At 39.6% G+C, this 24,087-nt stretch overlaps 1 protein-coding gene across 1 annotated transcript in view; it reads right to left on the bottom strand.

Annotated features, from left to right (window-relative positions):
- SPATA16 (spermatogenesis associated 16) overlaps positions 1-24,087 on the bottom strand; it is a 77,493-nt gene that overhangs the window by 43,427 nt on the left and 9,979 nt on the right. The window contains exons 2-3 of the mRNA XM_086754918.1: positions 18,105-18,250; positions 7,866-7,955 (exon numbers count right to left, since the gene is read on the bottom strand). Coding sequence (XP_086611044.1) covers positions 7,866-7,955; positions 18,105-18,250 — 236 coding nt within the window. The remainder of the gene's footprint in view (positions 1-7,865; positions 7,956-18,104; positions 18,251-24,087) is intronic.

The raw sequence follows: 24,087 nt of genomic DNA, 5'->3' as shown, positions 1-24,087 counted from the left end.
AGAAATACTGTTTATGAAACTGTTATTTAAGATTTACAGCCAGTGACCAAACTCATGTACATCTTTTTCTCTCATCATGTTATCAACATGGCTGATGTATGAAGTATATCATATTAGTATATTATATATTCTGTACATGACTTAGGATAGTATATACACAACCATATCAGCGTTTCAGCAGTATATAAGGGCCAGAATAGGTCCTTCCCATCTCCTACAATCATAGATCCTGCAGAAATGGGAACCTGGGAAGAGCTGGATGGAAGAGGCTTTGGTACAGGCCAGTTGGGATCAGCTGCTACATCATGTGGAGCTTTTGGGCAAGTAATGTTGGCCAGCAACAGACCTCACTGATTTGCACCTCTTGAGTGACTACTTAAGGGTTCAACTTTGAACCTTTCTGAGCACAAGGAACATAGGGTACAAAAGACTGGGAAAACAGCTCCTGTTTAGAACATGTAATGCATTTTTCTGGATGAAATGCTGTATCTTATTTTTATGGTTTTAAAAGGTATTGGGATTAAACTCTAATGGTAAAGAACAAAGATATGTGCATTCTCTTCCTACTTTGGAAACATAGGCCTCATATTTATAGAACCATCCACCAATTTTGGGTTACTAATTTGAAATACTTAAAACATGCCTGAGTTTCAGGTGTGCAGCCCACCAAAGAGCTTCGTTTGACATGAGAACCGAACTAGCTCTGACAATACACCTTAGTGGATATCAGAGAAAATGTGACACGCCCTTCTTTCAAAACATAAGGTTTTATATTAAAATGTTTTTTGGTTTTTGTTTTTTTTTTTTCCTAGTGGCTAGTTTCGGCCAGTATGAACTTCTACAACACAACCAAACCCCTCTGGGTTAATGTAGTAAGGCTGGATCAAAAGGTGTTGTGCAATATCTGCTCAATCTGGCCACTTGGTGGTGCAGAACAATAAGATATATTTCTAATATAGCGAAGAGCACACCACAGATCCTAAACTGTCTGCCTCAGCCCATCTCCAGACATGCACAGGACTTGTAATAAAAAAGTCAAAGGCAGCTTTTGCTGCATGACAGCTGCTGACACTAACAGCCAGTGTACAGCCAAACCCTTCGCAGCAGCCACCCAAGTCGATGACAAGAAAATGGATGGTACAGGTGTAAGAAATACGCAGAGTTTTCTGGAATGCGCCAAACTGTTACTTTGCCAGAGAAGACAAGAAATTAGCATTGTTGCTAAATGGTTGTGTGTTCATTTACCACTGTAAATACTGGAAAAAAACATAAGGGCAAGACTCAAGGTCAGCTGCTTAAGCCTTGACTGTTCCCTTGAGCTGCACAGAAAGGAAAGAAGCCCTGAAGGGGAGAGGAGGATTTCTCTGCAGATGGCAGAGCCTTAGGAATAATCACAGCCTATGCACGTTAGAGTAACTTTCACTCTTCTATGCTATTCAAACCCAATTGCTGCTAAGATTAGGAGGCTGATAAGTGGCAGAAAATTACCTTTGCTCCCTTCTTCAAGTGATCTCACCTGGATCTGCAGTAAGTGGTACTAATAGAAGGCCTCGGCCACAGCTGTGTGATGTTAGTCCTGTGCAGACCTACTGTTTGGAAAGGGTAAGTGTATCTCTATTTTTTTTTTTTGAGTTTAACAGGAACTTTAGTATTCCTATTTAGATCAGTTCTGATGTAGGCACCTGGGTATTTGAGATCTCTAATATAATAGTACTTAGTCTGAGATGCAAGATGCAAAATAAGCTACTGTTCTCTTCTGGATGACCTTTCTTATTTTCTTCTGAGATTAGAAAAGGAAACTGATTTTTATAACTGGAGTAAGTAGGAGGTAGTGATTTTAATGCAATTATCCTATTTGAAAAGTGAACAAAATAATAACAGTTACTTTTTAAACATCTCTGTATATCCTAAATAAATGTAAACTCATTACTTTGAGGTTATGCAGACACTTGGAAGCCATTAAATGATGGGAGATAAACAGAACTCCAGAATTTTGAGCAGGAATGAAATCACTAGATTTACCTGTACGTAGGCTAGCCCCAAAACGGGGCAAAACATGTTTTGAGAATATCTCTGTTATTTAATGTATAACACTTCGATGTTGTTAATTGCTGCAGAGGATTAGCTAGAACTTCCTTTTGAACATTTACCAGAATCTGCTACAAAACTATTCTGTACTACCAAACCCTTCCAGGTTGGAGATGGGGTGCGCTTGCTCTCTTTGCTGAAGTTTCTGGGTCATTAGCTCGTTGGTAGAAAGCAGAAATGTTTCCTGCAAGGAAAATGGCACCTGTATTTAGAATATATTTATTACATTTGTTATTATCTGTCCCATGGTTGCATGCAGGTAGCAACCTTCTGCCTTGTATTGAGATTGCTGTGCAGTGATAACAAATGTTTTTCATTTAATGGCAACTGTCACGTAAGGACATAGAAATTGCTTTACAAATGTGAGCTGGGCAATGCATGGGGAAATGACAAGCCTTTTAAAATGACAAGGGGTGTTCAAGAAAATGAGTTGCTAAGCCCAGTAAGATTTTGGGCTCTCCTTGACGTGGTATGAAAGAAGCAGGAGTCAGCATGGATGCTTTGTGCAGATCCCAGGAGGCGTGGGAGGCTCCGACACCTGCGTTAGCTTCACTGTCGAGCCGTTTGGAGAAGCGATGGAGTAACTGGGATGAATTGCTTGAGAACAGAGATGTAGTGGATCTTTCAGAGGGATGCGGTTGGTGCTTGTTCTGGCCTCCAGCTGGTGCTTGCTGTGCTCTCATGTCTCATGCTCCCTGGGTTGGGGATGTACCTTCTACTGTTGGTGTTTGGATTTACTTCTGGCAAGGGGTGTGGAAAAAATAGTACTGAAGGCTGCCTCTTGCCTCTGGTGTGACCCTGTCTGAGCGAGCTGTTGTTTGGCACTTGGACAATCTCAAGTGATAAAGAATAATGTGTGTGGTGCAGAAATAACGGCTGGTAAATTTAGACACAGGCCAGCATCATATGTTGGTGTCAAATTAAATAATAGCCTGTGTGGACTTTCCTTTGGGCTTTGGCTGATCCCAGCACTTGTCAGAGCTGCTTTCCTAGACCCAATTTATGAAGCACTCCTTTCATAGTGTTACTCTGGGGAGGACGAGGGCCACAAAAACAGCGGAAGCTTTCGGATCCCTTTGGGCACCCATAGCCCAGGGCAACCGCTAGGCTCTGACTCTCGGCAGTTCCCGAAACAGCGGTGTGAAACCAGCCCTCCCTGGCTGGGGACCTGCAGGGCCCCTGAGGGACCCCCGCAGTGTTGATAGGTGGGGAGGTCAGCTGCTATGACAACTGAATTTGTGTATGTATGTATGTATTTTTAAAAATAATTTGACTTTTTTTTTTGTTTATTTCAGTTTAGGATAACTCAAACAACTAGGCTAGAGGAAAAAAGTAATTTTTCCTCTATTTTTCCAAGAGATAACCCAAGCAGGATGCAAAGGCAGGTAGCACAGATGCAGGTGTGTGCAAGAGGCAGTCAGCTGGTGGCTCCTCGGCCTGTTATCCCTGAACTCAATTCTTTATATTTCTTTCCTTAGTACAACTGTATGCTTAGTAAAACAAAACCAGTCATCCAAACTAACCCAAACTATTCACCAAGCTTTCAGCCACTGCGTTTTCAATTCTGACTAATATGGGATGCAGACCTGAATTCATACAGAGGGCTGAGGTTTGCTACTTGCAGACCTACTCTGCTTTTCAGCTGATGGGATTATTTAGGGTGGTTTTTTGGGTGGTTTTTTATTTTTTTTTTTGTTGGTTGTTTGGGGTTTGGTTTTTTTTTTGTTTTTTTCTTTCTTTTTTTTTCTTTTAAACTGGGAATGTAAAAAGGCTGAGTCAGCCATATCACAGATATTAAGATGCTAAAACTTCTTCTTCCTTAAGGATTGCTTACCCCTACTCTATGCAGTCAGCTGAATATGAGTTGTTTGTTCTGGCAGAGGGACAGACAGTCTGTTTTCCCCTACATGTATACAACTAATTTCAAGTCACTAGTGTTCTGGCTGGTGATAAAAGAGCTATCTTAAGCTTTTCACAGAACACAGTGACACTGTTAAATCAGCACAGCATTTTGATTAGCAGAAAGATGAGAGCTATACAGCTTAATGATAAAAAGGGACAAAATCCATTCTGTACTTAGAACTCCAGTTTCAAAGCAAATAGGTGGCCATATTTTTCTGTAAGTTACAATTTTTCACCTTACTACTGATTCAAGGCTATTCAGTGTCAGCAATACCCTGCACTAAGGAAATAAAGAAGAAAAATTGCTTTCATGCCTTATTGCTCATCTTGTTAGACCTTCTGCTGCGGATGCGTAACTGGCAGCTGTTGGGGTCACAGCCCATGGGCTTGGTGACTTGAAGGACGCACAGGCTGTGATACCTCTTCCTTCAGGAGCTTCAAGGCTCACCCTTGGGTGCATGTTGCCTTCCTAGCACTCTTCTCCTTGCAAGCAGGGGCTGGCGGTTTGTCTGCTCTGTCCTTAGAGATGGAAAGGACCTCTGAGGTTCTTCTGTTGCTTACATGTCCCTTAACTCATCCTTCCCCAAGGCAGCACTCCTTATATTGCCTGGAAGGTTGGGTTCTCCTCAGCCTTCTTCAAGAGCATTTTCTCAGTTTTGTGACAGAAGTGAGCCCAGGACCCTTTCCTGAACTTCCCATTCCGGTTAGTAAGTGATCTTTTGATCAGCTGTGACCATGTATCCTTTGGCAGGGTACTTCCAGTGGCTGCTATTGGAGGCTGATCTGAAGCCTAAATGCCTTCTAATGCCTAAAACTTCCTGGTAACTTCCAGACTAAATTTATATATAATGCATTTATGCCCATTTGTTCAAGGGCCAAGATGTTCTTTCAACTGAAATAGGTTTTCTCCCTTCTGAGGCTTAAATCTTTACTGTGTTTGTCAAGAGCAGTCTTCTAACATCAGAGATAGCAATAGAGGAGAAATATATTTACTAGCTGACATCTTAGTGAAAGTGGTTGCAGCATGTTGGAATTCATCATTGGCAGATGCGGTGACCCCACAGTGGTGTTTCTAGGATTGCTTTACAATGCCAAACGGCCTGAGGCTGCACTCTGCATGGCGGCATCCTATCACAGTGCTACCCCAAAGGAATCATGATGCAGCTGACAAAATTCAGAATTGATGCAAATTTGGGCATATCAGACTCCTTAAATTAATTCAGACGTCCTTGCATTTAGATCGCTTCATCTGCTTATTCTCCTGACACCGGGCTGTACTAGTGAAAATTACACACAGAGGAACTCAAGATGCTTAAATTACTGTTGACCCCACTCTAACCTATAACTTTCTCTGAATCGAAGAATTTGCTCTGGTACCTCTGCAGAGACAAAATCTCAGGGGATCTCAGCTTGATAGGTAGGCTGAGTTAAACGTGATTATCCATGCTGCTTGTGCCAAGCAGTACTGTTCACAACCAGCCGCTCCTGCTCGCGTACCCATACCGTGTCCTGAGCGTATTTAACAGACTATGCGATAACTTAAAAAGCAAATGAGAGGGCAAGGCAAGGGACACTTAAAAGCAGAAAAAGAAATACAGTGACCTTGTTCTCATGCGAAAAGCAAGCAGAAATATATAACAGCTTATGCTAAGAAAAAAACAGGTTTGTATTTCCAGAAACTGCAATTGAATATCTGTATGCCATGGTCTGTCTGTAACAGGCAGAGTACATTCTGCATCATTACTGAGGTTCAACTAAGACCAGTGACTCCAGTGAGGTGACAGAAGTAGTGCTAAGCTTAGTTTAACACAATCTGCAGAAGCAGCCCTGCACAGTTGCTATAACACTCTGTTAAACTAGGCTAAACTCTGAATACTGCTATAGTCACCGCTTTTGGAACCACTCTGGATTCAGTCTGTCAGAATGTTCCTCTCCTTTACAAAATACATAATCTCATTTAAAATCATCTAGTTTCCTGAAAGCTACTCAATGTGGGGAAAAAAGGCTGACACAGTTCCCTCTTGCCTGCTGATGTGGTAAACTTACTGATTGCTTATCTGCAGCAATGCCAACCACAATTTTTTTTTTTTTTTATTTTTGAAATCATATTTATGAGCACCTTCCTGGTTCATACTGTCTTTTCAAATAAGGGCATTAATATGTATTGCATCTTAGGAAAGATCAGTTTCTGAAAGGGTATTTTAAAAAACTTTTATTATTGTTATTATTTTTAAAAATATTCAGTGTGATTTCTTGAAGGTGAAAATCCCCCCTCATGCACCCCACCTCACCACTCCAACCTTTTTCCCTTATATCACTTCACCTGTTGGGATATGGGTGAATTTGGGGGTTTGAGAGTATCTTGGAGAGGATTCCCCACTTGTTACAAAGCAACACACTCTCGTAACGCTGCTCTAAAGTGTCTGGCTGATTGGTGGACCTCAACTGTTGAGGATTCAATAGATAATGATTTCTTTGTGAATCAACACCCCAACAAGATTTTAGGAAGCAGAGACTGCTATCAGTGAGATATAAAAGGAGATCTGGGAACAACACTTCATTGTTTTTCCACAAAATATTTTGCTTCCTTAGTTTGAATCAGCTTTGTTTGAAAAGTGAGCTGTGGTTTGTGTGGTGGTTTTTTTGGCTTGTTTTTTTTTTTTTTTTTTTTTTTTGTTTTTTATTTTTTTCTTTTATAGGCGAGTTTATGGTCAAGTAAAATATTACTGGTTTATCTGAAATCATATTTCTAAAGAAATTTGGAAAAATGGTTTCCTTGTCTTGTGGAAACAATTTTTCTTCTCCCTGTGCTGACATGTGAAAGCTAGTGGAGACAACTTTGACATAATCTCAATGTGTGTCCTGCAGAAGGAAAAGTGCTCAGTCTGCAGTTTTTGGCTGAAGTCCAGCACAGAAAATTGAAGTTCATCTTCCCAAATCCTCTCTGTAACTCCGCTTGGATAAAGTCTTCTTCCACTCCCTGTGCAAACTGTTTTGCTGCTATTTTAACAGCTTCAGAGCTCTACCACTACCATCCATCTTAAATGATGAGCAAAGTGACCCCTTCAATCTCTTGCCTAATTTGCACTGACTGTTCTGCCGTTAGTTAGCTAATGATTTGTGAAATATTTTGTGATATACCTTGTGGTCTTCAGCCGAACAGTCTTCTGCAGGAGTCTGATGTTAGTAGTAGCGGTGATACATAGCAATTCATATCAGCAAATACATGATACATGCTTTTCTTTCATTTAAGCATGTTAAGTGGTTAAAACTTCTGCGGCATGTTGAAACTTGTAGTTTTTGGCAGTGTTATTGCGAGCATAGAAGCAGAGCTTCCTCTTGCAGGCTTTCCTCCTGCCAGCAGTTCCTGTTCACAGCAGTAATCTCCTCAGTGGCACACAAGCTAAATTTTGAAGCACACCAAAATATACTCTGAGATCTTGATTTTTCTCACTTTTTTTAAAATCTTTTTTTTTTTTAATTTTTTTTTCTTCCCCCCCCATCTACTCAGAGCATATCTGAGCCTTCTGCCTAAGGTTATGGGAAAACTACGGAGTGGAAGATGCTTGTGTGCATGTAGCTTTTGTGCCACTGCAGCCCTGGGACCTGACCAGGGCTCACCCCTGTGTCTGAGAACAAGTCAGTCCTCCTACATGCATTAGTCTAACTGCAACTAGGGACATAATTGGGATTATTCATGCTATGCCAACTGGGAGGATTGGAGCTCCGCTGCATGTGAGATCATATACACAAAGCTAACGCAAAACTCCCACTGATTTTGGAAAAGCCTGGATATAAGATGATATCCTTACTACTGAGAGCTGGAATGAAAGAGGTACAGAGAAACCATTAGAAATCCCCAAGCAGCGGAGTACCTTGCAGCTTCAGAGTATCTCTCTAAGCACCTAAACACAGCAGCTTGGCGCAGGTGATTCCGGAAATAAGCTGAGTTCAGAATAATGCTCCTTTAAAAGAACAGAGAGATGGACAAATTTAGATTTCTAATTAGTAATCATTAAAAGCTACTAATAATCAAACTGTGACTAAGACACATACTGTACACACTTATTCTATACAACTCAATACTGTATGTCTCAAATGTAATATGAACTATCACTTTCTCTCACTTGACAACTGTGATATATGAACAAGCATTATTAAAATTTTTATTGAGGTTATATCATAAATGCAGTTTCATTAGGGCTTTGTGTATTGTTCTAGAGAAAGTCCCTGTGGTAATCTTCTATATTGCCTTTATCTTGTAGATAACATAAGCAAAAATGCTGCAGTACAACTTCTTCTTAACCCCTAGCTCCACAAACACGAGTGACAGTTGCCTGACCCATCTACCTGGAAAAACTGTGCATCCAGAATGTATTTTAATGTTAACTTGGAAGATCTTTTAAATACTTTCTGTACAAGTGATAGGTTCTACATGAGTGGATCTGTCGTGTTTCTTAGACCCTCAACTTTAACAGATGCAGTTCCAGGTGTAACAAATTACAGGTTTTAAGTCAATATTAGAAAAAGATGGAAAGGTAAAAAATAGCAGAAGCTAAGCAGTTAGATTGGCAGGCAGGGTAGCCTTCTGATGTGAGCAAGGGCAGGGCAAGAGTGGCAGCTCCTTCTAGATCTAATTAGTTCCACTTGTGAGACCTCCAACAAGTGACTAGCTTTTCTGGTCAGCCTGTTTCTCAGTGTTTGGAGACATCCTAGGATGCAAAGTTTAATATTTATTAATACATTAATGCTTTGTAAAGTGTTTAGCTTTATGTTAGCTTATGGCATCAATGAAGAGATTAACACTACATTCTATTACAATGAAAACTTGCACACTTGCTTTTGTTTCCTCATTGAAACTTTTGAATGTCATTTTAGCATTAAGAACTGCTGCTCTTGTGATTTCAGTCTACTCATAATCACAGAACTAACTCTCTTCATAACCAAAACCCAAATAATTTATTTATTCATTATCTTGAAACTATGACATAAATACATACGTAAACACATTCGGCTACAAATTCACACTTATGGAAACACCCAGTGCATTTAGAAGGCCTATAACTGCTGAATACTGTATGTATTCAGCACTCATGGACTGTATGTCTGTGGCCTTCAAAATAAGTTAAAACTCAAAAGAATCTCCAATATGCTGTAGACTTGTGGATCAAATTCCCTCTGCAGGCATTTTCTCCAAGGCATACAGAAGAAGGCCTAAAGCTCTGAATGGTTATGTCTAAATTTGCAAGTAATTGGATATCTAAGGAGTGGATCAGTAGATCAGAGAAGCTAATGTTGAAGCCCATACATCTATATTGCAGACAGTTTGGGATTTTATTTCAGATTAGACTTAGTCTGTTCCCTTAAATCTTCCCTGCGTGTGTTGCTCAAAGCTGTTTTGACGGGTGATCGTTTTGGATTCCTGTGCCTTCCTTAGGTGTTACTTGTGCAGGTAGTTTTCCCTGAAGTTAATCCAGTTAGTGAGTGCTGAAATTGGTCTGTGAATCTTCCAGTGTGCAGAAAATGGAGGGAACTGGGTAAAGTGCATCAGAATTCTACTATTGTGCCAAACCAAAATGTTAATTAGGTGTAGCCAGAGACATCTCTGTTCTGACACAGTAAAGATTTATTCTGTATGAGCAGGGTGTCTCTGTGCTGTGGAGCAGCTCTACTGAAGACCATCCTAAGGTGGTACAGGAACTAGGAAGCACCTCAGAACTATGCTTTACCAGTTTGACATTTGAAAAAACACTTGGAAAACTGTATTGAGACAAAGCATTATCCTGCAGGAACTATCTCTCTGGGAAGAAGGTATGGGGGGAAAACCAGTGACAAATGGTATTGTGTAACTTAAGGCTTTACTGGAAGAAGTGCAGACCTTAGTGATTGGAGGTATGCCTAGATACTGAACTAAAATCCAATGTATGAAACAGCATGAAATGTTAAATATTAGTTGTTAATGACAGGAAAGAATCACTCTTATCAGTAACAAAAAGATAATGGCAACAGCAAACACTGCTGTTCTCAGCCAAACATGGTTCAGATCCACAGTTCAGCTGATACTGATGGTCACCAAAACTTAATTTAACCAAAACAAAATAATCAAAATATCAAATACGATCAGCATTTAATGATTTGACCAAAAGAGTAATACCTTATGTAGAAGACAACTGGTACTCCTGCAAACTATTTTAAAAGAGATTATTGCTGCTGTAAACTGTAGTCAACAGTTGATAATAGTAATATTGATTTATTTTTCCTTCTTCTTCTTCCCCCCCTGCCCCGCCCCTGAGTTATCAGTTCTATCACAGCCAAGCAATAGAACTATGAGGGGAACAAAATAAAAAATCAATAATTCCCTGGTAGTTAGCAACACATTTTCTGTAAATCTTTGAGCAGGATGTGCTGTGATAAGCTCATAAGTATAGAACTGTAGCAGATTTTAAGAACTGGATATCAGCTCTCCATTTGCCATCTTGATTTTTTATTTTTTTTTTAAACTAGTCTTAAAAAGATCAACTGTTTCTCTTGATCTATAAATTCTATACTGAAAAATATTATAGCACACCCTAATAGCCTGAGCAAACATCAGAAAGCTACCTTTGACTCCCAGCAGTTTGGTTTGACATTGCTAGTCTCTCTTGCCTAGACACTAGAAATAATTTCTGCTTTATGGCTACTCTACCCCACAGTGGGCCTTTGCTGTACTGACGTAGCTCCAGTTTAGAAGCCTTTATGCAGAGCAGTGCTAATTTAATGTGAGGTGTTCGCTAAAACTGTGCAGAGCTATCTCTTTGTCTTTTCAATCTGACTCTGATGTGTTAGAGGTGATTTTGGTGAAAAGGAGGGAAAAAAAATGGAATGAAAATAGGAAGCAAAGGAATAATATAAACAAAGGTTAAGAGGAAAACCCTAATTCCAGGAAGTTCTCCTTCAAATAAGAGCAGATGGGGAACCCATCTGGCCAGGCAGAAATGTGCCAGGCTGTGCATACTGAGAACAAGTCCATGCTCCAAGATCCACCTCCAGCCATGAGCAGTCTTCATATTAGGCTGGTTAACCCGGTAATTAATTAGGAGGGATGTGTTTCAAGAGGGAGACTTGAAAGAATTAGCCAGGGAAGAAGGTGGTGGACACACTGGCTGCAACAGAGCCAGGACAATCTCTGTATGTGGTGATTTGTTCCACAAGCAGAAGCATTGGTCATTTGGTCTTTTTACTCCTGTGCCTCTCATGGGAGCTCCAGGTAGAAAAAGTTTCAATAGGAAACATCTGAAAATGGATAGCACTTATTTTTGCAAAGATAAAACCTCTAATCCGCAAAACTGCAAATAAAGTCACTATATCTGAAGATTAAAACTTGTGTTCTTGCCAGGTTTTGCCCCCATCTGTCAAATGACTAGGCTAAAGTAAACTTGAAATAGATTTTCATTTATTTTTCATCTTCACTGTAATCCAAAGACTGCCCTGTTAAAAACCTTTCGTAAATCATTTGGTCAGTTTTTCTCAACAAAACATTCCTTAAGTAATGTCATATATCAGCCTCTTTTCTGACATTTTCATTTTTTCATCTTGACATCTTCTCTTAAAAATAATACAGTGTTTGTCCTATTATCTGTTTTTCAGACTCTGAGGAGGGGGGAAGAAGGCATCAATTCTCTCCCCATCATAGTAATTGGAGTATGCAAATTCAAGATGCTCACGTTATCCATGGTTTTCTCTCCTAGTTTTTCTTTCAGTCTTACTTCCTGGTGTTAAAGACACAGGTGTGACAAGAAACTCAGATTGCTACATCAAAACTGGCTGCTAGAAATCACATTACCTCTTCTGTAAGGTGCACGTTCTCTGTCAAATTCCTCCCCAAATGCAATGGGGATTTAATTCTAATCTGACTGACACAAAAAACTGCCTCTGCTACTATCCACCATATCATTTGTGTTTGGCCTTTATAGGCCAAGAAAAAGTCAATGAGATGACTCTATAGATGAAACAAGTGGAAAAAATACACTTCACCACTAAAGCAGATAAATTCATTTTTCTTGTAAGTACTGTGAGTAAAAGTTTGCAGAGGTGCATGCAGTTATTTCCTCAAACAAAGTGGCAGAAGCTTTTTCATTTTCTTAGTTGTCCATGCCTTCGTATGATACAGTGTGGTCTTCTGTACAAATGCATTTTAACAGTAAATTTTAATTGACTATTAGAGAGGAATTAGGTGATTTATTAGAAGTAAAAATTCAGTGCTAAAGCTATACGTGCTTCTGAAGAGAGATGTAAAGCCAGCACAGGTCAGTATGGCAGCGTGCTGCACTGGCACATCCATGTGCCGCTGGTATGGAGCGACCATACAAATGTAGTTGCTGAGGCATTCTTCACCACAACATTAAATGCAATGTCAGTGCAAGTGACGTGTCGACAAGTATTCAGCAGAACCATGTATTCAGTTGCTGTAGACTGATACAATGCTTTTATCTTCAGTGAGTACTGTCAATCAGTACAGCTGGTGATCCAGCCCCAATATGCTTACAGATGAACCTGACAAATCTTGAACAATTACATTGAACCTCAGCTTTCTTCTTTTTTCTTTGTTTCATCTATATGGCAGGTAGTTTATTATCTGCAGTGTAGTACTAGTCCTACGTGTGTTTGAGTCTGCTGTGCTCTGTTCTGTGATCCCAAGGGCTGGTTTGCGGGACAAAGAGGCCAGGACCAATTGGTAGATGTAGCTACAGTAGCTGAACTGAACACTGCTTATTGAGGCAAATCTGGTGGAGTCCACAATGGATCTCTTTGGTGGTAATCTGATAAATAATATGGAATCTCTTCTGATGTAGCCGTCACCACTGAACCAAACAAAGGGCTGCAAGTGAAGACAGAAAAGCTTTTACCAAACTTTGGTGGATCAAGGAACAGGACCAAATAGCCTTACACTGAGAGAGGACACCTGACTTGTCTTTGTGTGGTTGTATTTTTTTTTGTACAACCAGTTAGAAATAAATGCAGTTATGGCATCTACACACAAGGACCTTCAGTGCACAGACAACACCATCTCATGAAGTTTTCATATCTAAACAGACAGGAAGGAAGGCAGCGTAGGTTCTCAAAAAAGGTTTCACACAACGCCTTTTCTCTGTCAGTACAGTGAAATATAACTGCCATACTAAAAGGTTTTTGCAGCAGCAATTTACTTTGAATTGCAAGCATAAGATAAATGTGCTATACAGGTCTCGATTCCTCAGCTGTGAAGGTGGTAAAAAGGAGAATGTTCTCCGGTCCAGAACAAAAAGATATTTAGAAAGATCTTGTTTCAAAGCTCCCAAAACATCTTAATGCAAGTGGAGATACTCTGCATTCCCTCTCTTGTTTGCATAATTGCACTGCCCACTCAGTTTCTAGCTGTACAAGTACCACTTTCTTGACTACCAAATTTTCTGATGCCATTAGGACTGCTGTCATGTTTCTTAGTACTTAAATAAACAGTTCCATGTTGCTAGACTTTTCATTCTACACAGAACTATATTTCTTCCAGGGTGTTTATTTTATTTTTTTTTTCCCCACTAATATGCATTTTTTTTTTTTTTAAATAGGATCCCACCACACGTTGTGCGGATAAATGTTTTTGCAATATAGCATCATCAAAGTCAAGGGGAATATAGCCTTTGACCTCCATGGAGGAAGTTTCAGCCCATAAAATGGGAACTATGTTGCTGATATACCAATCTGGAAATAACATATGATTTGGAGTTGAGAAACAGTATCCAGAGAAACTGCTTCTCACTTAAAAAGTAATAAAAAGTTGAAGTACGTAGAAATAGTTGAAATACTGCCTGAGAATGAATTATTTTAAGAGTACTTTGGGTTTATATTATCCAGAGCATCTCAATGGAATAGTTTTGTATTAATAATATCTCATCTATTATGTATATTGCAATATGCCTAACACAATTGCTGAAGTAATTAGGTGTTGCTAATTCTTCTCTCTTTTTCTTCCCTTTTCTGAGGAGGTAAAGAGATGAGGAGAGTAGATTAGAGCAAAGTATACATTACACTACAGGCTTCCCGCAGACTAGCAGCACCAGCCATTATGTTTCTCATTTTTCTACTTCTACCTAAAAATCTATGCTCTTCTTGAGCTCCTCTTCTATTCAGTCTCCATCTTAATGCACGTTGACTGCACTGTATCATAGCATCATTGCATTATTTATTTTTGATTATTTAATATTTCACTAGAAATCAAATCTTCAACGTACTTTAATATAGTCCTATTTTAGAGGTGCAAAATAAGGAAGCTAGGGAACGAATAAGTAGCTGAATATTGAATTTTTAGTCTGAAAGTTCTGCATTAATCTGTACTATACAGTCCTGACTTATCCTGTCTATAATACACTGACCAAATTTTGAGATGCCTTTTTTGACAGATATTGCATAAACCTTGATCATTAATAATAATCTTAAAGCTTTTTGTATGTGTTTGAAAAGTCACTGGGAAAAAATGCAGAGGATTTAAAATTAAATCTGTGAGGTTTCAATGTTTTAGGTTTTTTTCCCACTGTATTTCCATAAGAGATTTCCTCTGTTAAATCATCACTAAAGCAATCGTGTGCTATTTAACAGAGGTGCTATTTTCTACTTCATGTGTCTCCCTATGAATTGTGCAAGAGGCATTAGAGAGCCCTGCCTTCCACCAAACGCATAAAAAAGCATAGCAGAAAAAGCTTAACAGATTTATTACATTCTATATGCATTGCCTTTCTGGAAGGGAGGGAGAATTGACAGCGGGTCATGCTGTTTAGCAGAGCCTGCAAGGACACAGGAAAATCTTTGCTAACCCCCAAAGATTTTGAATAGCTCCGTACAGCAGTCCTCATTATCATGAGCATATTTTTGGGGCATTACTTAGAGGTAATGTTAGAGAAACATGCCAAAATATGTAGTTCCTCTTCCTCCTTGTGGTCCTTAGTGGCATCAGTGTAGACTAATTTTAGCTTACTTGGAGGGGAAAAAGGCAAAATAAACAAAGAAACTATAAGGGGATATAAAGTCTCATTGAGAAGGTTGTGTATATCATGGTTTGAAGGATCCTCCATCTTCAATTGTCATGGAGTTCAGCATTGCTTTCTCCAATTTCAGACAGAATTGAATCTTAACAGTTACTGAGCTGTATACGTGATGCACCATGGGTTGTTCTTCCACATGTGACTGCAGCTTTATGGATTTCTGTGTTGGGCCTGGCCCTCTGAAGAGCAGGGATAATTGGGGGACTGCTCTGCTGAAATGCTATGCTCTGCTTCAAGATTGTTTTCATTTGGGGCAAAAATTCAACCACCAACATTATTAGGCTGAGCAACATAAAGCCTAAGTACTAATCTGAGGTTCCTTAGTCAGTTCTTGACTTCTCAGACCTTTGCTGTTTTGCCATCTGCTGTAATTGAAAATTGCCTTCTGCAACCAACGGGAAAATCTAATTTCTCGGCAAGCCATATGGGGTTATTAAGATCATTAAACCCTGGTATGCCATAATGCCTGGGCCAAAAAGGACTACAGGGCATGTAAATATTGTGTGATTCATTTTATAGCTTCAGACTGCAAGTTAGGAATTATTTTGATGGCTATCTTACGATGAAAAGTGGTGGTCAAGTAGGTTACTGCAGATGTTGGTTGGTGAGGTCAATCCATGGCACGTTTGTTTAGGGCTGTGATGGATGAGAAGTGGTTTTAAGTGTTTGATCGCAAAGGGTAAATCTTTTGTATCAGCCTGATGAATGATCAGCACACAGCCAGTGTCCTCAATTGTGTCAGTGATGCTAAAGGCATCCTTAAATTTTGATATTAAGAAATCAGAGAATACAATTCCCGCTCCTCAGGAGGACCCAGATTTGGCTTCTCATACAGGACCTAAAGCTGGTGATATAAATTGTACTCCTTTTCCTTTCTTAAGAATAGGAAAGCTATTCCCCTGAAGATGCCTGTTCTTAAACACTTTAAAACCCAGCTGCTGGAATTTTTCTCTATTTTTTTCTGTTTCTCTAGTTGAGATATTTTGTAAGATTTATTTCCAGCAGAAAAACACTTCTATATTTTTAATACAACTATGTGTGAGAATATTAAAGCTGATTTTTGGTTAATAAGGCTTCAGAAATGAATGCAGGAGCTGTGAAATTTACATGAAATTAAAGAAAGAACAGTTCAGAAAATGCAAATAAGTGCAGAAACGAATTTAATTTGGATTCATGATTAATGCCAAAGGACTACCAGCAAACCATTACAATGTGGTGATGACACAGAAACTCAATGGGAATAAAAATTCTATATGCACTAGGTAACTGATGGCAGTAAGCTATTTTTAGTAGTAGAGCTTGGAGTAATTTATTTTTTCTTTTTGAAAAATATAGCTATTGATTATATTTCAAGTTTTATCTTTATGTTAAATATGTCTCAGAATATTTTTTTTTTTTTTTTTTTTTTTTACTGGTATACCATTGTATCAGTTCCTGCATTTTACAATGTGACCACCAATTTCCAGTGATCTCAATCTAGCTGTGTTTATTTTCTCTGTAGGTCACGGGTTTCTGTAGGTCATGGTTTCTGTTTTAAAACAATTGAAACCAAAGCATGTCTGAATATGCTTTAGCTTCTGTAGCACTGGAGTCAATACATCTTACTATTTTAAAACCAAGACAATTTAAAGGAGGAAAAGAAAAGTATTTCCTGTTCTGGTTATATTTGTTAGTATTTATACTGTCCAAATAGCTTAGGGTTCTTGGAAGTCACAATTAGAATAAGAAAGTGATCATTACAATTTTTCCAAAAGTTTGGGAATCCAGTCAAATTTTCTCTTTTCTTTTTTTTTTTTTTCCTTTTCTTCTCCTTTCTAACATACAAAAAAAATGTGGTTGGTTTTTAGTTTGCATGAAGAGTGCATTTTGTTGTCGTTTTATTTATTTTTATTTTTAAGGGGAATCTCACAATCTTCCCCACTTCTTGTGCTCTGGCTCACCTAACAGAATGCTCCACCTGCAGGAACACAGTTTGTGTGCCAGCTAGATGTGCACTGGGAGGGCACCTACTGTTCTCTAACCACTCATGGGTATGCAGGACCCCAACCCAAACTGTACTCGGAACTAGTTTGAAGGATGGGCCCTCACAATGTGGATAAACTCCAGGTAGGCATAGCTTTACAGGCAAAACGCACTTGGGAAAGGGGTGGGGATAAGAGGCGAAGACCTCGTCATTAAGTCAGGATTCTCAGACTTCCCGTGACCTAGCACATAGCTAACTGAACCTGCTTCCATGATGGCATCTCATTTCTATACCAATGCATTATTCTTTACCACTGTCTCCTGCATGTTAGGCACAAGCATGTGCCACCTCTTTGGTTTTTACTACTCTTTTGTAGTTACATTCATTTGAGATGATTGTATGAAAAAATCCTGACCCTGCACTAATTAAAGTGTCCATCCTACTACATCTCATACGAGGGGGAAAAAATGAACCGAAACCTCAGTAATGAAGTGTTGCTGGCAGGACACGCATGCACTGAACAGAAACTATCGTTATGCCTGAATGGTAATTAAAGGCAGCACAAGCCCAGCAAAATCCTAACTCATCTGAAACTAATGTGAATTTCACCTCCACCATATGCAAGTTTTGTTTCTGGCTTCTTTATGCATTGCTGGTGGTGCTGATCTTTGATGTGGATCACAAGTGAGCCCATGAAGGAATTAGGAATGACTTCAAATAATTTTCATTACATGACATAATCTGGCTTGAAAAAGATCAAGAACTCATAATATAATTACTGTCACATGAGGCTGAGCATGCTTATATTTGCCTAACTTCAATCTTAAGGGTGCCCTGAACTATGTACGTGACTTACCTGTAATATCCTTACCTACTGCATTATCAAAGCAGTAAATGTATACATGGCTATTGCAATTTAATGTCTCAAGTTTTGAGAATTAATCTGATCTAACATCAGTGCCATGTTTAACTTGTGGCTTATTGATTCCTCTGTTCTCATTATTAAACTGACGCTTCCTGCACAAGATTTATTCATAGTCTTTGTTTAAGTTTTTATTCCAGTCTTAGCAGTGTATCTAATCAATATTTATTTTTACCTATGCGAATGATTCAGAGCATCATCAGGCTTCTTCAGTTTTAAGTAGCAGGTTACAAGCTTTGACTCAATAAAACTGGCGATACTGGAAATATCTTCTGGAGATGACTCAGAGGGATTGTCTATAGCAGCACCATTACCGCAAAGCTGTACAAGAAACAAAACCATTATTTACTGATGTTATAATACACCTTTTGTTAGGTAGAAATGCTTTTTTTTTTTATGACTGATAAATGGAGAAAACTGACTTTTAAGTAAAATATACCCTGACTTAAACTAGAGTTAGTGCTACAAAAATCAGTACAAATACATGTGGACATAATATAAAATGCAGTGTCATCTTCCCAGAAGCGACAGTCAAGAGAACAGATAATAAGCTGAAAACTAAAAAGCACTGTTAGGAAAGAAACACTACTCTTTCCCCATTTTCAAAAACAAAGGCTCAACTTCAGGCTCCCAAAATCTGCGGCTGTCTTGAGATCGAGGTCAAAGGAAGTGGTCTCAGACAGCTATTTATTTATTTGAGCACAGCCAGTGGTGAACTCTGCCTTAGGCTCTGCCGTCTTTGTCACGTGGGTGGGGCAGCAGAGTGTGATACCAGGCAAGGAAACCAGAAACTCTCCCACGTATTTAATGGGAGGACTTATCCTTCCAGAAAACTCCTATTGAAGGTAAAAAAGATGAGATCAACCATCTTTTCCATCTTCTTGAGCTGTATAGAATTTATCAGAGAGAAACATAATATTTTCTGTTTAAAAACCCCTCTTTTCCTGATAGATAAATTGCCTACTGTTCATCACAGCCAGTGACTTTCTCATTAAATAAAGTTCTATTTCATAACGCGCATCATTAGAATTAGATAACGCACAACTCTAAAGTTTCTGAGAGTCCTCAGCACTGGCAGAGCTATGATACTTGGCAGAACCACCTGCAGTCCTCAAACCTTTCTTTAATCTACAGGCAACCTGATTTTGTAATGTCAAAGAGTGGTAAAAATTAGCATTTAGTTCTTAAGAGAATTCAACTGTAAGCAGTTAGATAAAACTGTAAACAAATAGATTAAGTCTAAGAGCCTTGTCTTTAAGGACAATAACCATATAGTGCTACTAATGAAAACGCAATTGAACGTCCTTTGCTTGGATAAACATCCCTAACAGGATTGTTTAGTGTGCAATGATTTCATCTGACTAAGTGACTTCACTGCAAATCAGCTTTAAAAGTAGATTTCTAATAAAGATTGACAAATTAGCATTTATCTAGGCTGTGTGCTTAAACTCTTGGATCACACTGAGACCAAGGTTGAGGACGCTTACAGCTCTGATGTGCAACTGCAGCCTAAAGTGGATGAAAGCAGCCTCAGCTTTAAATGGGGTATAACTATGGGACACTCACTTAAGCCCAGTTTTGCCAGTCACCCAAAGCTTTAAAATGGAAGGAGGAGGATCTGGACTGTTTGACGAGGTCATCATCACTGATGAGATCAGTTAGAGTAGTTTCATGTGCCTACATAGTTAAAATCCAGTGGATGATCTGTAAGGGGTGCAATGTTAACTCAGCTGTTTGAGATCTCTTTAGAAGGTTATCACTGTCAAGAAAAAAAATCTCTTCTATATACGCATCTTTCTTCCCATGTGTGCTCCGGTCATAGTTTAGCCTCGCTTGGAACCAGACTACGCAGTCTCTCTCTCACTCCCCCCACCCTCCGAGAAAGAGGGAGAGATAATATAAGGAAAAAAAGGCTCATGGCTTGAGCTAAGGACAGGAAGAGTGTCTTAAAGTTACCATTAAGGGCAAAACAGACTCAACTTGTGGAAAACTATTTATTTATTATTAAAATCAAAGCAGGACAATGTGGAAGAGAACAAGACAACTTCCCCCTACCCTTCCCTCTTCCCAGGCTTAAACTTCATGTCAATTATCTCTACCTCCTTCCTGCCATGAGCAGCACAGGGGGGAGGAGGGAATGGGGGTGATGGTCAGTCCATCACTTGTAGCTTTACACTGTTCCTTCGTCCTCGGAGAAAGAACTCCTTATGTTCCTCCCCTGTTCCAGTGTGGGGTCCCTCCCATGGGCTACAGTCCTTTATTAACTGCTCCAGTGTGGGTCGATTTTCTATGGGGTGCAGTCCCTCTAGAATGGCTGCCCCAGCATAAGCCCTCCATGGGCCACAGCTGCCTTCAAAGGCATCTGCCTGCCCCAGTGTGGAGTCCTCCCTGGGCTGCAGGGAGATTTCTGCTCCTCCATGGTTATCACCACGGGCTGCAGGGGAATCTGGGCCAGGAGCTGCATTACTGCTCCCCCTCCTTCTGAACTGACCTTGGCGGTCTGCAGCCGTTCCTCTCACGAGAAATTCTTCACAACAGGCAGGCAGACGCCTCTCAGAATCTCTTCACATCTCATCTCTTCACTGCTCTTGACTGGGTTGGGCTGAGTCGGGCCCAGTCGGCTGCCTGGCGGGAGGCCAGAGGGTGAGGCCTGCAAGGCCCACGAGGCTTGCGCCTCCCCCTTTCTGTCCCTGCTCCAGCTTCTTCACCTCTTCTCTTCTTTTCTTTTCTCTTCTTTTTTAAAATTTTTTTTATTTCTCCCCCCCCCCCCCCCCCCCCCCCTTCTTAAATACATTATCACAGAGGCATCATTACAGAACATTCTGCTACCCAATTGGCTCAGCCCTGGCCAGCAGCGGCTCTGCCCTAGGCCCTGCGAGTCCACTGAACAAAGGGAAACTTCTAGAAGCTTCTTACTAGCCCCCTCACTAAACAAAACCAACACAGCTCCTTAAAACATGAAGGATTACAGACCTACATCCACACTTAACACCTACAAAGGCAACCCTAGATTTAAGATTTGTATGTGCTGGTTGGAGACCAGCTCAATTCTTTACAGGCAACAAGGGTCACTCAATGAAGTGTCCACCTAGTTCAGGTATGATAAATATTTTTTTCTTTCACATCTCTTCTCTGCTGAGCAAAGTTACATGGTGTATATAATAACACTCATATATTTAAGATTCTCTATCATCTTGTTATCAGTAGAAGTTATAAATCAGAGAATTCATCACTTTTAACTTTGCTCAAGGTACCATATATATCTGCTGAAGTGTCTCTATAGATAAGACATGCTATATGTAACTAAAAGACCCAGGAGAATTATGTTCACATCAGTGAACATAAAGTATCATCAAGTTTTTCTGTAATAACACTTTTCAGCTGAATTGGCCATGCTGTGACCTCTGCTAAATTTATGGGAATGAGAGATTTGAGGCTACTCCCTGGACTTTCAAGTTCTTGAATGACTGTGAGAAAAAAAGAATCATTTAGGGATCCCTTCAGTATAAGTGCTGCAATTCAGAGTTTCCTCGAGTCTTAGTGCTGATGTGAAGAGTTATGTTTAGACCTGCCTAGCCCCACAGTTATCTCTGACAAAAACCAAGACATGAGTCTTTGTGAGCTGTATCTGAACAGATAAAGATTCAGAAAATATGTTTAAATACAGGAAGACTGGGTTCTGCCAGGTCTTCTCTAAGACATCTCAGAGTAAGAGTTCAAGGAAACAAATAATAACTCAATCTTTAATCTCACAAAATCAAAGTAATATTTTAAAGGGATGTGCCTGTGTTTGGGACAGTCTAGGCTGTATACTTCTTACATCCTGAACTCTCTCCTGATTTTTGTTTAGCATTTCTGCAGTGGATCAATGCGCTTGAGATAGCCCTGTCCATGCTAGCTCCATACAAACAACAGCAACGTGCACCAAAAGTAAGATTCAACTTAATTTTATAGAAATGGCTCCTTCTGTATTAAGCAGAAAAGCTATGAATATACAAAATGGCCCAAGTGTCTGATATTAGTGAGATGCACAATTAAATAGGCTCACTGGTATAAGGGGCTTTTTTGGTAGCAATATAGACACCACTGAAAAAAAGGTTTCTGTTGGGTGAACAACCTTAGGGCAGCCCAAAAAACACATCGTTGTCTTCCGAGCTCTGGAGATGATACCTTTTGTGTGTGTTTCACCACTCTTTTTGTTGTATTTTGCTGGCCTCTCTGATAAAAGGACTTGGGTGTGCAGCAGGAGGACTGCTTCCCTGTGTTGCTCTGTCTGCCACTGAATATTGAGTCTGACTGAGCATTTTTAGGGGGTGAGGCAAAGACAGTGCCAGAAAGCACCTGAGGAAGTTCATCTGGGGAAGTTCCCAGAGGAGGAGTTAGGTAGGAAGGAGTCAGAGAGCTGGGATTTTGCAGCACAGGTGGAGATGCAGAGAAGAGTTGTAGAAAGACTCACATCTGAGGTTCAAAGAGGAAGAGAAAAAGGAAAAATTCCTAGGGATCCAAAGGAGCCTCTGTAGCTACCAATTGTTGTAACTTTGGGAAACCCTGCTGAACTGAGAGCAAGGGAGGAAGAAAGGCCGTGCCATGCACAGACATAATGAGGAGGGAGGAGATTTGTTTGCAATTTTCATGTTTCATCTAGCAGAACCGAGTTATCTTTATCTTGCTGCAGTCCAATAACACTGCCTTTGAAGATCAAAAGGGCTGTTGGTGTTTTTGGAGTGCTTTAAGTAAAAGGTAAAAGCAGCTCCATCTCACTCCTCTGAATACCTTAAGGTCTTGTCACAAGGACATTAAAATACAGATGTGGGCTTGGAGAAGCAGTTACATTGTGTACTGCTGAGGGTTTCTTTTCCCAGAGCTATGTTACAGAACTCTATTTTAATTCCAAACTGGGAAATTTGGGGGTACATCTTGCCTAAGACTTCAGTGAGCTTTTGGTTTGCAGAAATCTTGCCAACATCTTCAAGGTTATACAAGCTACAAAACGGAAGCAAACAATTTAAACATTTGAAGTTTTACAGCCAATTTGGGGTTAAAAAACCTACAATGTACCATTTTATATCCTTTACCTGAGCTAGTAAATCTAAAAATATTTTTTACTTTCAGACTTAGTCTACCTGAGAGTACACCTGTCAGTAGATAGGAGTATTTTTCCAGAAATAATATTTATTTAAAAAAATTCTTCTGAAGGATCTTTATATTTTCATAGAGGCTCTTGTTACAACTGGAGGCTATCGTGGAGGTTTTTTTGTGCGTGCATCCTTTAGAAGATTGCTAAGTTATCCCATTGAAAGAGTTACTAAGTATATAAATGAAATGTAAGGAATGAAAACGTTTTCTGCAATTTTTGTATTAGTGGTGATCTGACACCAATTGTTATACTTACACTGATATCAGAGGTTTCTTTTGCTATATCTAAGACCCTATGAATATATTACTGAAACCACAGCTGTATAAGTGCTTGTGATAAAGTACTTTGTCAAAGGTCACGGAACAAGTCTGTGACCCTGTGAACTTAGCATAGATCTTGTTGTGGTATTAAAGCTTTAATTTTGGCAGTAGCAAGCAAGGAAATTTTGTGCGTAAAGACCTCCCAGGCATTAGCTAATAAGAAAGAGAGGAAAAGATCTCCCTAAACGCACCACGGCTTTGGTAAAAGACCAGTGGAAGTGCTGATCATTAAAGTAGCCTCTTGGTTATCCTGTGTGTTATTTGGAAGAATAAATTAGAACCCTGGTGATCTGTATATTGGAACTGTTTTCACTGAAAGCAAGGTGAAAGGTTTCATTGTATGAAGCTGGCCATGGTAACAGTTTGCTAATCACTACTATAGGTTTGGTGTGTGTTAAATTCAAGAATATGGTTTGCTGAAAAGATTAAAATGCCCAATAGATATCCATCTACATGTGTGGATATAGATACACATTTGATAGCAAATTTAGCTTGGGAAAACAAGTAAATTTAGTCAAATGGTGCGTGTCAACAAGACTCTTTGGCAACTTCCAGGAGATCGCTCATACTTTTCTCTGCCAAACTGAAAGGGTTAAGAGTTAGTTTGAATACAGCAAAAACATGCTAGCCTTCCTGGAGCTGATTGCTTTCCTTTTTTTTTTTTTTTTATTTTTTCTTGTGTGTGTGTGTGTTGACAGAGG

The sequence above is a fragment of the Chlamydotis macqueenii genome, chromosome 9 (assembly GCF_036417535.1).
Source record: "Chlamydotis macqueenii isolate bChlMac1 chromosome 9, bChlMac1.mat, whole genome shotgun sequence".
In the NCBI taxonomy this organism is placed as follows: domain Eukaryota; kingdom Metazoa; phylum Chordata; class Aves; order Otidiformes; family Otididae; genus Chlamydotis; species Chlamydotis macqueenii.
This window is presented reverse-complemented; position numbering and strand designations above follow the sequence as displayed.